Source organism: Triturus cristatus, chromosome 4_1, assembly GCF_964204655.1.
Source record: "Triturus cristatus chromosome 4_1, aTriCri1.1, whole genome shotgun sequence".
Classification (NCBI taxonomy): Eukaryota; Metazoa; Chordata; class Amphibia; order Caudata; family Salamandridae; genus Triturus; species Triturus cristatus.
In genome coordinates this window covers 914073544-914087352 of record NC_140585.1, presented here as the reverse complement: position 1 = coordinate 914087352, position 13809 = coordinate 914073544, and the positions used below count along the sequence as shown (strand labels likewise).

At 40.6% G+C, this 13809-nt stretch overlaps 1 protein-coding gene across 2 annotated transcripts in view; it reads left to right on the top strand.

The window, feature by feature from the left end:
• Positions 1-13809, top strand: part of LOC146855791 (protocadherin-15-like) — a 261208-nt gene that overhangs the window by 200162 nt on the left and 47237 nt on the right. For both annotated transcript variants that reach the window (XM_085653702.1, XM_085653701.1), the window contains exons 8-9: positions 2125-2295; positions 3642-3732. In XM_085653702.1, coding sequence (XP_085509828.1) covers positions 2125-2295; positions 3642-3732 — 262 coding nt within the window. The remainder of the gene's footprint in view (positions 1-2124; positions 2296-3641; positions 3733-13809) is intronic.

Genomic DNA, 13809 nt, shown 5'->3' with positions numbered 1-13809 from the left:
GGTTGCAAAGACTCATTGGGGACATACTGAAAGCTTACTTTGGAATGCAATCTGCTCATTGTTTACCAATGGATTTGTGGCCCATATTTGTTGCTTTTTATTCGCTGGTTATATTTATTTTAGATATCAACAAGACAATCCCAATGTAACTACACAATGGTACATTCCTATTATAAAGTATCACACATATATGACTAAATTCCAAAATTGTATCACATTTATTAAAAAAAGGGTTTACAATAAAAATCCTTAATCAATTAATACAGTGCATATTAAAAACAATCACATTTCAACATTTATGTCGTACATTTTAAAAATAAAGATAACAAAACACAAACTGTTATGAGCCCGCATAACAGTAAACAAACACAGACAATGAACTTTGTCATTAATGGCACATCCTGAATGACCATAAGTTTTACACCGTGGTTTGGGATATATGTGACCCACTACTATCTCCAATTCTCTACGGCGGTCTCTTGGATTGTGTCTATCTCTGGCGTCGACGCGTTTCGATGGTTTGTGCTTTATATAACCATCTTTGTCAAGACAATTTATAGGCTTTAGTTGCTTCCGGCTCAGTTTCGAACCTTTATTAGTCTTGCCCTCTGCTTAGAGCACACTTCCTAAGATGGTTGTTGAAAAAAGGTTTCGTACTGGCACAATGTGTTAGTTTCAATTGGCCAAGGTACACGGACACACGTTGCGTTATGTACAAACACGCTAACGAAGCTGAGCCGAGAGGCGCGTGTTTCTTAATGGATAAAATCAACAGAGACGGGGGTCCATTAATCACACCCTTGTATGACGTCTCATATTCAATCCCTTACGGCTTGCAAATTCGTCCGCCGGTGTGGAGTCTTCTTGCTACGTCTGTGGTAGATGCTCAACTTGTGAGTTGTTACCCCATCTCACTTACCATAAGACCGTTTTAACTTCCATTTATAGAAGAATGGCAAACATTTCAAGGATGTTACAAATTTATTTTTTCTCTAACAATACCCCCCCCCCCCTCCTCTTTAGGTCAAAGCCTAACAGATAGCTTAGCTGTCTGGTTGCAAAGACTCATTGGGGACATACTGAAAGCTTACTTTGGAATGCAATCTGCTCATTGTTTACCAATGGATTTGTGGCCCATATTTGTTGCTTTTTATTCGCTGGTTATATTTATTTTAGGCCAAACAGCATGTTTTGGCCTTCCTGTGGAGTATAGCCTTGTTTCCACCATTCTGACTGTCTCCTTGTATTCTTCCATGAGGGCACGCTTTCCAGGAACTCTTTTATTCTTTTTAGTGAGGCACTGCATAAGAGCGCATGTGTTTTCAGCTGTATTCCTTGTATGCTAGTTCACGAAGCAGCTGCGGCAGTAAACTTGCTGTATTTCTTTAAAAGGTTTTCCTGTCACCTATCTTTCCCCATGACTGATTCTACTTGTCTCTGGCACTACAAGTTAATCAATCACACAGGTGAAACCTGTTGGCTTTACCGATACTTTTTACTCTGTATTAAAGCTACTATCGCTCTACTCCAAGCACCTTGAGGTACCTTTGAGGAACATGGGCACTATCCAAATACTCCATACCCTATAACTTGCAGAGATCAGGGACATACCAGCACAAATGCTCTCTGCCTTGTAAACTATAGGGGGCGTGGGAGTTTGAATGTGTGTAATGTTCCTGATGTATAGAAGTTCAATGTCACAATTACAAACTTACCATAATATTACTTGCACTATTTGTTTAAGAAGAGGCTGCCACACATACTTCATTTATCAAAGCGTCAGATGCTATGATTCCTTTTCTATTCACGGTACCAATATTTGGCTTGTTTGTCACATTGTCTCCATCACTTACGAAGCAGTGCTCACTCCGACTGATTCCAAGGTGCAAAGGCACTACTGCTTGATAATAGTGTGTACGTCCTTGTTGGTTATTTGGATTCTGAGGCCAAACGCGTAGTTGTCTTTCAACGTCACATCAGCTCAACAGAGAGTACAGTCTGACTGTGGAAAAACTAAATTACCATGGGGCAAAGTCTTGAAATCTCATTCGTCTTTTAAAGTAAACTGTACCATTGGGAATGCTTCCAATTCACACAAGTGTCTTTGCTTTTTCTGTCCAACAGGAAATGAACACTAAGGAAAGATACAACACCTCGGCTCGGATCCACATCAGTGTCCTAGATGGAGACGACCAGTATCCCCAATTTCTGCCTTGTAAGCTCCTGACCCATGAGGGGACCGAAGTGTGTGTGAACCCCACCTACACAGCAAACATCACAGAAGGTATACTCCAAGTAAGTGCAACATTTGTGAAGCGGCATGGATACTGGCCACAGCTGCCAGTGATGTCAAGTATTAAGGAAGCCAGACGAGTCACTCACAATGAACTGACACTGAATTAATACATTAATGAATAAAATACTTTCAAAGAGTGGGTTTGAGGTCTTAACCCCCTCATGGCATATCCTTCTCTAGCACAGCGAGGGGATTGGGTATTTAAGGTACATAAACTCTGATCCTTCCTTTAGTATGCAGGATCTGTGGACCCTAAATAATCCACATTGCAGCCAGTTTTCTTTCTCAGCCAATCTGCATAAAGCAGTAAGGTCTTTGAAAGACAGCATAAGGGCCATGAGGGTGGCTTTAGCCTGCCGGACTTCTACAGCCAAATTATTAAAATCGGACCGGCTAAATACAATGTGATCAATCACAGGACACTGTTCATGAGATTTCACTTAAGACTGAGTGTAGTTATCTCTCATTTCACAACACGGACAGTGCTGTAGTTGCTGTAGTTAGATCTGCCTTGCATGGTAGAGCATGGAATGTGAAGAACAGACCCCTTAGAGTTCAGACCCACATGACGGCAAACCTTTGGTTTTATACCAAGGCTTCATAAACATCATGTCCCACCTTTCTCCGCTCCCAACACTTTGCTGTTTGGACCAGCCACTGCGAAGCTCATAGCCTCCTACACAAACATGTCCCAAAAACTGTAGTTACCACACATTTCCTATAAGGTAATCTACAAAGATTCACAAATTTCAAAACACCAGGTTGCCTGAAAAGCAAGAGCTGATGTGTTCTTGAGCTGAGGCCTGTGCTTCACTGCTGCAGGTCAGCTGCCTTTGGATATAAGACCAGCCGTCTGAGACCCATTAGCATTTATTCATTTAATTATTTTGATGGTTTATAGTGCATCAACATGCTTTCTTTTAACCAACTGTGAAACACTTTCCATATAGTCAGACATATTGGTGAGGAATATAGCCGGGTAGCTGTTGTTAATAGGGGGTCTTAGTAGTGTAAGGGCAGTGTGCCACAAGTCCACTTTCGAAGATCTCTTGTATGACCCATTGAGGTTCGAACTGATTGCATGTAGCAGGACGGCTGAAGAATATGCTATTTCTGTGCCTCTTCTCCCAGATTTCCTTCCTTTCGCAGCAGCTAACAAACAATAGCAATTCATTACAGCGCTGCTCAAATATGACACTTTGTTAAAAGAGGGGAACAGGTTCGGTGTCCTCACTCCCCTTTCAAAGATGGTTCTTCTGACAAGACCCTTAGTCACAGGTCAGAATGTGTATCAGCTCACTGTTGCATGATGTGGGTGGCTAATATCTGCAATGTTTCCCTGTAGGTCATTGCTTTGGAGCTCACTCCAGGACCAATCTATGCCGAAGATGGAGACAGGGGACTGATGGCTGCTGTCACCTATTCAATCCTGCCAGGTAAGCCTAATTACTACGAATATGTGTAGATTCTAGCTACATTTTTCTATGAATGACTTACACATATTTGTGTACATTGTAATTCTTAACAAGCACTGTCACAAGCAATAGACCTAGCTTTAATGCACGTATGCATACAAAACCAGGCATGCACAAATCCACCAGATCATTTGTGCTGTCATTCTGTGTAACCTGCTGCATTGTACCACAACAGGGGACATACAAAGGCGGAATGTTGCACACAAACAAAGAAGAAACAGTCTTTGCAGACATCTATACCAATAAAAAATCATATGATTCAAACACATTCATTCACGATAGTCCCATTTGTCATTCAAGAATGCTCCTTCAATAGTAAATTATATCCACAATATTTGATTGGGTTTATGAGTACGCATGCAGACATATGTCCACTATATATTCTGGAATGGGACTCTTAATTATCATTATACCAGCATACCCTGAGGAAGCTTCATGTTGAAGAGCAAAACGCATTGCTTATAATGTCCATGGATTATTATTTTATTGAATGAGGAAATAAAGTTTGATTGATGGCTCTCAGGGATGCATCGCTTTCAATTGTGTGGCTGAGGACAACCAGCCTTACGAGGAGGGCACAACCATTCATTGACAGAGGAGCTCTTTGGTTGGTGCAGTAGATTAGGCCTAAAGTTGTCCAATCATTTGTTTATATTTTGCACATCTAACCCAGACCTACTTGCTTTACCAATGCTTGCTTGTTTTTCGCTGTGAGATGGCAAAGTGTGACCGGTATACTCAAACATCGGTGCCACGCTTGCTTTGCCATAAAACTCAATCTGCTTCTCTATGATAAGTCCCAGTAAGCTGAAACCAGTCTGGGTTTACGTGTACTAATATTGAAAGAGAACACGGCTTAGCAGTTTGGGCTAGACTGTTCCAACTGTAGCAGAACCAAGATTGATGTGCATATGGTTGCCCCCTGTCTGTGTTTGCAAAGGGAGCAAAACCACAATGGCCTGGAATACATCCCAGAGAAATTACAAGTAGCTGAGATGATTCAAGCACTCATCACTTTTTGTTTCTCTCATCGGATACAACTGTAGTCACTGGTGTTGACATTCTGTTGTTTTTGTTATTGTTCCTGCTGTGATTATAATTGTGATCAATACTTTTGTACCATCCTTGCTGAAAAGCTGTTTTTGCTGCTGTGGTCACTGGTGGGTCCCTACTGAGGACAATGCAATTGCAGCAGCTGTGGTCATTACTCTTGTGATAGTCGTTGCTGTTGTGGTCTCTTCTGTAGTAGCAGATGTTGTTGTGGTGCCCAATGCTATCCCAGCTATGGTGGCAGCAAAGGGCTCTACTGTGGTCCTTGTTGATGGTGGTCATTGCTGTGAATCCTGCAATTGTTGCAGCTGTTGTTGCTATTGTTGTCCCTTCTGCATTTGCAGCTTTTGTTGCTGTGATCGCAGCTGTTACTGCTGCTGCCTTTGCTGTTATTCCAAAGTGCTCACTGTTTTTGTCAATGCCTTGCTTGCAGGTGATGGTGGCCCTGCCATGGTGGCAGCTGTGGTCAGTGCTATGTTTACATCAGTGGTCCCTGAACCGCTGGCAGCTGTTTTTGCACCTGCCTTGGTGGTAGCTGTGGTCGCTGCTGTCATAACAGATGTTATTATGGGGCCTTTTGTTTTAATGTATGTGGTTGCTGCTATTTGTTCCTGCTGCTCTGATTGCGGTTGTCTCTTCCGAGGTGGTTGCGGTTGTCTTTGCTGTGCAACTACAGTTATTGTTACTGGTATCCCTGTTCATGGTGGCAGCTGTTGTCACTGCTTCAGTCCCTTGCTATGTTTGCACTGTTGTTGCTTATTGGGGTATTAGCTGTGGTCATTGAAGAATTGTTTGGCAGGTATTTTGCTCATGACAATACCCATAATTGATCCCTAATAAAGTCCCTTTGTAGGGATGAAATGCGTTGCCTAAGCTGACATGTTGTTTGTTATAAGGCAAAAAGAAGATTGAAGAATACATTCTGAATATTTTACAACTAATGATCCAGTGATATACGATCAAGGACTATTCAAAATCTTGAGTGCTTCTCCCTGATTTGTAGTTTTGATTTTGTGTAATTTGGGTGTTTTTCTGGCAGTTGGACTTGGGAAGTTAAGCACTAAAGTTGATTTGTTACTAGGACTTGGACTAATGTTGTGGCATATGACCATTGCTGCCAAATTTGTTGAGTACCAAACAGAAGTATGCTCCCATTGGGGATTAGCTTTGTTACCCTTAACTTCAACCCATGTTGGAATGTTCTTTCGGCTTTCTTCATTGTGCTGAACTAGACTGAAAACATTTTCAGACAATTCTCAAAATGTGAAAATTACTGTGGTAAGAAACCGGTAATACGTGTATGGAAGCAAGATATAAAGAGACGAGCTGAATAAGAAAAAAACAACTGAGTACAAGCTGCATAATAAAAGGTATGATGTTGCAAACACTACTGGATTGGACCAATCTTGGAATTTGAAGAATCCTGTGCCATTGAAGAAGACGAGGGATGTGAGCACGGAAAGTGCTTTATAAAAATTACATCAAACAGGGGCAGCTCTACTCTCTAGAACTGGGGCCAACAAGCAATATATATGCTACAATGGTTCAGGGATAAAGTACTAAGAAAGAACAACAGTTACACTATAATTAAAAAACAAAATGCGTAAATCAGACCAACAAGCAAAAACCACAAGGTACCCACCAAAAATGATTTTGTAAAGTACGTTTTTAAAAAAAAAATTACATTATTTTTTACAAACACATCCAAAATCCAATACAAACAAAAACAAATAGTTAGTCCTCACAAGGTTACACTCAATAAACATATACAGAAAATCACAATGTAAACAAAAGACACACAATGGCAGAGGAATACAAATCCAAGTGTTTGTCCGTATTATGACAGGTACATATTGCAATTTATGCTTCCTCTTGATTTGCTAAATCACCTCGTGAATTCATTTTCCCCGGGGCTTTTTGAATTGTTTATATGCCTTATATCTCAAAATATTGACGGAATTTGACTCTTGAGAAATAGTGGATTTCTGCATATATGTGACATGGAAACTCTGGTTCCCTGTGAGTTTTTAGGTATGAGGGTCGTGAATTTACCGACCAGATGTTTTGAAACCTCTTTCTGAAATTAATTGAAAGTATTATAGGCTACACGCAAGGTTTAATTGTTTGATTGCTCTTGAATATTTTTGTCTGTCTTGATGATGACCTAGCAAATTATTGGGGTTGAAACGCCATCCACGATCTCTTTTGGCAAATCAAGAGGAAGCATAAATTGCAAAATGTACCTGTCATAATACGGACAAACACTTGGATTTTCATTCCTCACCTATTGTATTGTATTTTCTGTATATGTTTATTGAGTGTACCTTGGGAGCACTAACTATTTGTTTTTGTTTGTATTAGATTTTGTATGTTTGTAAAAAATAATTTAAATTGCCTGATTTACACTTAAATTCTTTTTTTTATTATTGTGTAACTGTTGTTCTTTCTTAGTACTTTATCCCTGAACCATTGTAGCATATATATTATATGTAGAAAAGGCAGACAATGAAGTAAAATTAGATAATATTAAAATTGCAAGACTGGTAGAAGTTTTAGCTTTGCGCCATCGTACCCCCAGATGTCCCATGACAAGCACGTTTTGTTCACCTATATCACATAAATCCATTGATACCTTTGAACGGTTGGTTAAAGCAGATATCATGAAAATAAACTTTCGCAAAAACACCAAAATACATTTCTCTCCAAAAGATTGGAGTACCTTGAAACAGCTAGCAAATAATCCACAATTGACCTTTTTAAAGGCTGACAAAGGAGGCGCACTAGTGGTGTTAAACACAGATTTTTATGAACAAAGTGTGATGCAACACATCACAGACCATGATACTTATACCAAGTTAGACCAAGATCCCACTTCAAGCTACCAGAGTCTTCTCAATCAGATTCTTACACGGGCAGAAGAGATGAGTTGGATCAGCAAAAAAACCAGAAAGTTTCTATATACAATTTATCCACGATGGCCTAAATTGTATATGTTACCAAAAATTCACAAGAACTTGGAGAAACCACCTTTTCGCCCCATAGTTTCAGCATGTGGCTCATTGTCTGAACCTATAGGTAGATATCTTGATTATTTTTTGCAACCCATCGTACAACAACAAGAGTCATATGTAAAAGACACCACAGCTCTCCTGAAATTTTTGAAAGAATTGGACTTGAATGGTATTGAGAACTGGTGTTTATGTACTGTGGACGTTACCGCTCTTTATACTTCCATTCCAAACGCTGATGGAATGGATGCTATTGAATGGGCTCTATTAAAACACAATAACATCAAAGCTGAAAAGGTGTTCCTTATGGAACTATTACAGTTTGCATTATACCACAGCTATTTTGAGTGGTAGGGTGTGTTCTAAGCCCAAAAGAATGGAACTTCCATGGGCTTTGCTGGAGCCCCTTCTTACGCGAACATTTTCATGGCCAAACTAGAACATGATCACATTATAAACAATCAATAATTGTCTGAAAACTTGGTCCTATTCAAGCGTTACATTGATGACATTCTCGTAATTTGGAAAGGAGACGCGAGCCATCTTGGACAGAATATTTTGGATCTAAATCACATACACAACCGGATCAAATTCACCCATCACATAGATAAACTAAGCATCAACTTTCTTGACGTACTCATCCAAATTGATCATGGTATCATCAGAACCAATGTATACATAAAACCTACTGATGGAAACAATTCTCTTCATGTCAACAGTTTTCATCCACCCACTTTGAAGAAACATTTACGTTTTTCACAATTTATCAGATTGAAAAGAATCACTTCTAATCCACAAGACACTGTTGACATCACCCATCAATTTATGGATAGATTTAGCAAAAGAGGTTATCCTGTTCAGATCCTAGAAGATCCTAAACAAAGGCTTGCATCTACAGATAGCAACAGTCTACTAGGTCGCACAAACAAAAAACAATACAATCCATTAGTGTGCGTACTGAAACACTCCACTCAAGCCACCACAATCAAATCCATTATTATGAAACATTGGAACATTATCCAAACTGAACCAGATCTATTCACTCTATTCCCGCAAAGCCCGACATTTGCAATGCAAAGATCTAAGAATCTGAAAGAACTGCTCACAAAAACATCCAGCAGTCCCATTAAAACCTTTAAAGGCATGCAGAAATGTATGAACTGTGTGCATTGCAACAATGTGATGGTAGGAGACGGTTTCATTCATCCGACTAAAGGCAACAAAATTAAATTACGACACTCCAGTACTTGTGACACATCCAATGTGATTTATGCACTTAAATGCCCTTGTGGCAAAATTTATGTAGGCAGGACTGAAAGAAAAGTGAAAATACGCATAGGAGAACACAAAAGCAACATCCGTAACAAAAATGAGAGATCAACTGTTGCATCACACTGGATGGAAGCAAGACATAACCTCACACAACTACGTTTCACTGTTTTGGAGGCACAAAAGCCACGAAAAGATATGGATCCCCAAAAAACCTTAGCACGTTCAGAATTTTATTGGACCAAAAAACTACAATCCCCACAACCCCTGGGGATGAATGATCGCATTGAATTTAACTGTTTTCTTTAAATTCCAACTCTATCTTTGAAGGCTAATATTATCACGTTGTGATTCTGGTTGAACATAACTGTTTATTTTCATGATTAGCAATTTCATTTATATTTAGGAGCGTTTATAATGTGTATTCATGTTCCCTTCGTAAATATTTACTATGTTGGCATCATCTTGCAACAAGCCAAGAAGCAATGCATGTTGAACTTCCTGTTTCTTTTTTCTGCGCATGGACTCTTTCTATGTCTAACTGCTTGCACTTGCGCACGTTTACTGTCTTCACTTTCCACTTTTAAATGCCTCAGTGAGTTCAATTACTGGTACGTCTTATGCGTCAACTGACGTGTTTCCGATGAATGAAGCTATGACCGTCTAACCGGGTAAGCTTGGAACTCACGTTATGTTCGACCTGTAACCACTCTTTAATTAATGCCTCGATCGCTAGTATCTGCCCGTTCAGCTTCACCGTACGTTCACTTTTTGTAGCACAATTTTAACGAAACTTTTTCGCTGAATACAGCTACAACCGTGTAAACTCGGAACATATGTTATGTCCCAACTACTAACATTCGTTAGTTCACTTCCGAACCGCGTTATTGCATATTAGTTTAACCGCAGGTTCACATTTCAAAGTATAACTTCAAAGCAAAAACTTGCGAACGTTCATCGTTATCACTTTCAAAAGCCATAGTTAGTTCAACACAGGTACGCCTTATGCGTCACCCAACGTGTTTCTGGTGTATGAAACCCGGAACGAACATCGCGTTTAACTGCAACCACCTTTGCAAATATACTTCGACCGTGAGCACCAGACAGTTTACTTTTGCACCATGTTTTTGAACACTAGTTTCACTGCACGTTCACTTTTTCGATTATTTTTGACGCTTTGTGCACAAAATGAACTCTTTCATCTCAATATCTTATAGCTTGCACCATTTGACGTACTTTGCATCTTCTGCATGACTTGCATGATTCCGCGTTCTATACCATTACGCTCCAAACAGCAGTATGGTTTTTTTAAATATATCAGGACTGTATGATGAATCGCCTTTTTGTTCTTTGTAATTGCAGTAACGGCAATGAAGCCCCCTGATGCAGGGTCATGATTGGACCCGAAATGCATTGGGTTTATTAACATTGTTCATAAAGTTGGATGACATATTCCCAATTTGACAAGAATGAATTTTGCATGAAGTTTAAATGCAACCATCATTGAAAATAAATTCATTTGAAGATCAATGATTATCTGCTCAAAAGTTTTTTAAATTATAATATTAAGTTTTGAAGATGGCAATTCAGTTGCCCACGAAAGAGTGGTCACGCCAGCAGAAGGAATCCTTCCTTCATGCACTTTTGTTTGAACATTGTTAGTTGTGGCATGCCGCCACCAGAAGCAGATGACACTGTGCCAGCACCAACCAGGAGTGGGATCCAGCATTTCACGTCTCTGAAAAGTTCTCATGTTTACTGCTTTAAGTGAGCTCTTAATGGAGCATCATACCAAATAATTTATCTTTTGAGAATGCACCAGAACTGAGTAGTCTTTTGCAACTGTGTTTGGATTGTGGCAATCTTGCAGTTATGTAATGATTGAGAGATTTTTGTGTTTGATAATGGGTCAAATATGAAGTGTATGATCTTGTCAGGGATATTTGTAGTGTGTCGCATCCATAAATGCATGCGCTAAGTTACTTTTGCCATTGAATTTGATAAGCTATGGTGCATGATTGGCCATTGCTCTCTATGCGAAGAATGTTCTACGAAGAGGCATTTTAGCTGATTATATGCATTGGATGCAATGCTGTGTGCATGTGGTGTGGAATAGCTGAATCAACCTGCTGTGAATAGTTATATATAGTTTGGGGAAGGATAGAGATGTGCTGTTGAGTAGGAAGCATTTAGCCAGCTATCTGGCTTGGGTGTCATATTGTGCACATTAGGTATTGTGTCTAATGTGTCTTGTACATGTGAGTTAAGGTCGACTACATTTTAATATTTCGGGCCTTCTAGTAGGATTGTGAAAGCAGTATTTATTTAACAGATGTACTCTTTGTAGACTGTGACGTGTATGAGGGGAGGGATTTGGTGGTGGAGTGGCATTGTTTAGCTAGCTATGTGGCTGTGTTGCCTTAAGTGCACATGGGGATGTGTTAATTACTGCCTAGACTGTTGTGTTGATTATATTAGATGTGGTTGCAATTGGAGTGTGGCGTGCTGTTGGAGTGGCAGCGTGAAACACACTCTAAGGTTTTGGTGTGATGTTTGTATAAGCGCCAACCACATTAATAGCTGCATCTTGACCTCCTACAGTGTGCATAGTGAACACTGCATCCATGCCATGAATAATTCCCAGTGCCAGGACAAGGGCTGCATTTTACCTCAGCCAAATATGCATGTATAATAATAATGAAAGTGTGATTTTAAGAACAAGACTGGTGGCTGCTTAAGGTGTTAGTTCAGCTTAAGTACAGTAAATAGTGGGATTGGGTAGATTGTACACAGCCCCGTAGAAACTTACAATGAAAATGAAAGTCACTGCTTTAAGATGGAGTGCACATGGCCACACTCACAAGAACTAGTCATAAGATTCACACTTGTCCTTTGGAATGTGGCAACATTTCAATTGAGTCACTGGCTGACACTGATAGTGGGTTTGAATATTAAAAAGAGGGTTTAGTACAGTGCAGCGTCTACGGTTTTAAGTAACTCACCTCATTGGTAAGCTAGTGAATTTACATTTTTTACCAGGGAAGGGGGTGAAAGTGAAATATGGAGGTGGAGCTAGAGTAACGAAAGTACTCACTTTTATAGGGTAACTGAAACAAGCTGAGTTTGTGAGGAGGACGTGGCACTTATTGTGAGCTGCCACTGAAATGAGCCTGACCTGTACACTAGGACCCTCAGCAAATGGTTCATATTTGCAAGAGGGAATTGATGGGACACAATTTGCTGCATCTTTATATAATTTTACAAAACTAAGCACATGTAGAATTTTATTTAAGTTCTAAAAATCTGCTGGAACGCCCCTGGGAAGCAGGAGTGCCACATGGAATGAACTGTTGTATGTTGCAACCACGCAATCCCCAACTACGCAAGGCAGAATAACACGGTCTTGACTATGACCGCGTCTTAATCGCGCATGCCTTTACCAAACATGCTTTTACAACAAATTTAGTTGTAATGACATATTTGGTAAAGGTATATGCATGGTTAAGGTTCTGCCCTAGCCTCCGCCCTAAGTCCTAAAACCCAGCCACCTGCCCTGAGTACGACTCCAACCCTAAAAACACCCCAGCCCCCCCACACCGAATCCTATAAGCCCACCCCAGTCCTAAATACGAAGCCCACCCCACCCCAGCCCTTAATCACCCCAGCCCCTCCACGCCCTGAGCCCTAAAACCTGGCCCCCAGAGTTGATATTGGCCCGGCCCCCCACACCTAAGTCCTTAATACTTCAACCCAGAACTCAACTCGACCCCCTGCCCTGAGCCCTAAAACCTTCAACCCAAAACTCGACCCGCCCCCCCTGCCCTGAGCCCTAAAACCTTCACCCCAGAACTAAACAACATTCCAGTCCCCCACCCTAAGCCCTAAAACTGCCCCCATTTAAAGTATAAATAATCAAAATTAGAAAAAAAGTAATAAAACATTTTTTTACTCACCAAGCCCTCACCAAGACCCTTGTCTGGGCAGGAAGTCACCTCCGACCATCCACCTAGTCGGACCATTCGCCCAAGTCTAGAGCGCTAACTAACACTGACGTCTAAACCACGCATATGCGTGGTAAAGGCATATGCGTAGTTTAGACGTCCGTGGTTCTGCCTGCATTGTTAAGCCATGCGTTGTTTAGACTGCATAGTTCAGCCTGTTTCGCGGAATGAACTGACATTTTACACTACCACTGCCCTAGCAACCACGCAAGGCCATCACAGACTACCCAAACCAGTGCAGTACTCTCCATATGCACTGTAGAGCCAACAATGTCGAACAGCAGAGTATATTTCTCCAGTGCGGCGCCCTGTACTTCCTCTTAAGAAGGTGACCCACTAGTGTGATAGCAAGACAAGACCCAAGCCGCAGCCACGCCCCTGAATAGACACGGAACCCCTATGGAACTGCTTAACCATGAGATTGTTGGTTTCTTTACCAACTCAGGTGCTAAGGAGCCCTCTAGCTATAAACAGTGGGACCCTGCAAGTGTAAACCAGGGTGTCACACCACACCAATGTGCTCCTGATTATAAAACTAATCTGCCCCAGTAGTACTCTCTTTACACTCTGTACACTAATAGGTGAGGCTAGACTCATTTCCTACCCCACATACAAAAATATGTCTACTTGCCTCTGGTCAATAAGATGGCCATTTTGTTATTTTCTGTCTATAATTAACCTTAAAGAATCCACAAGCTCAGTCTTAGCAC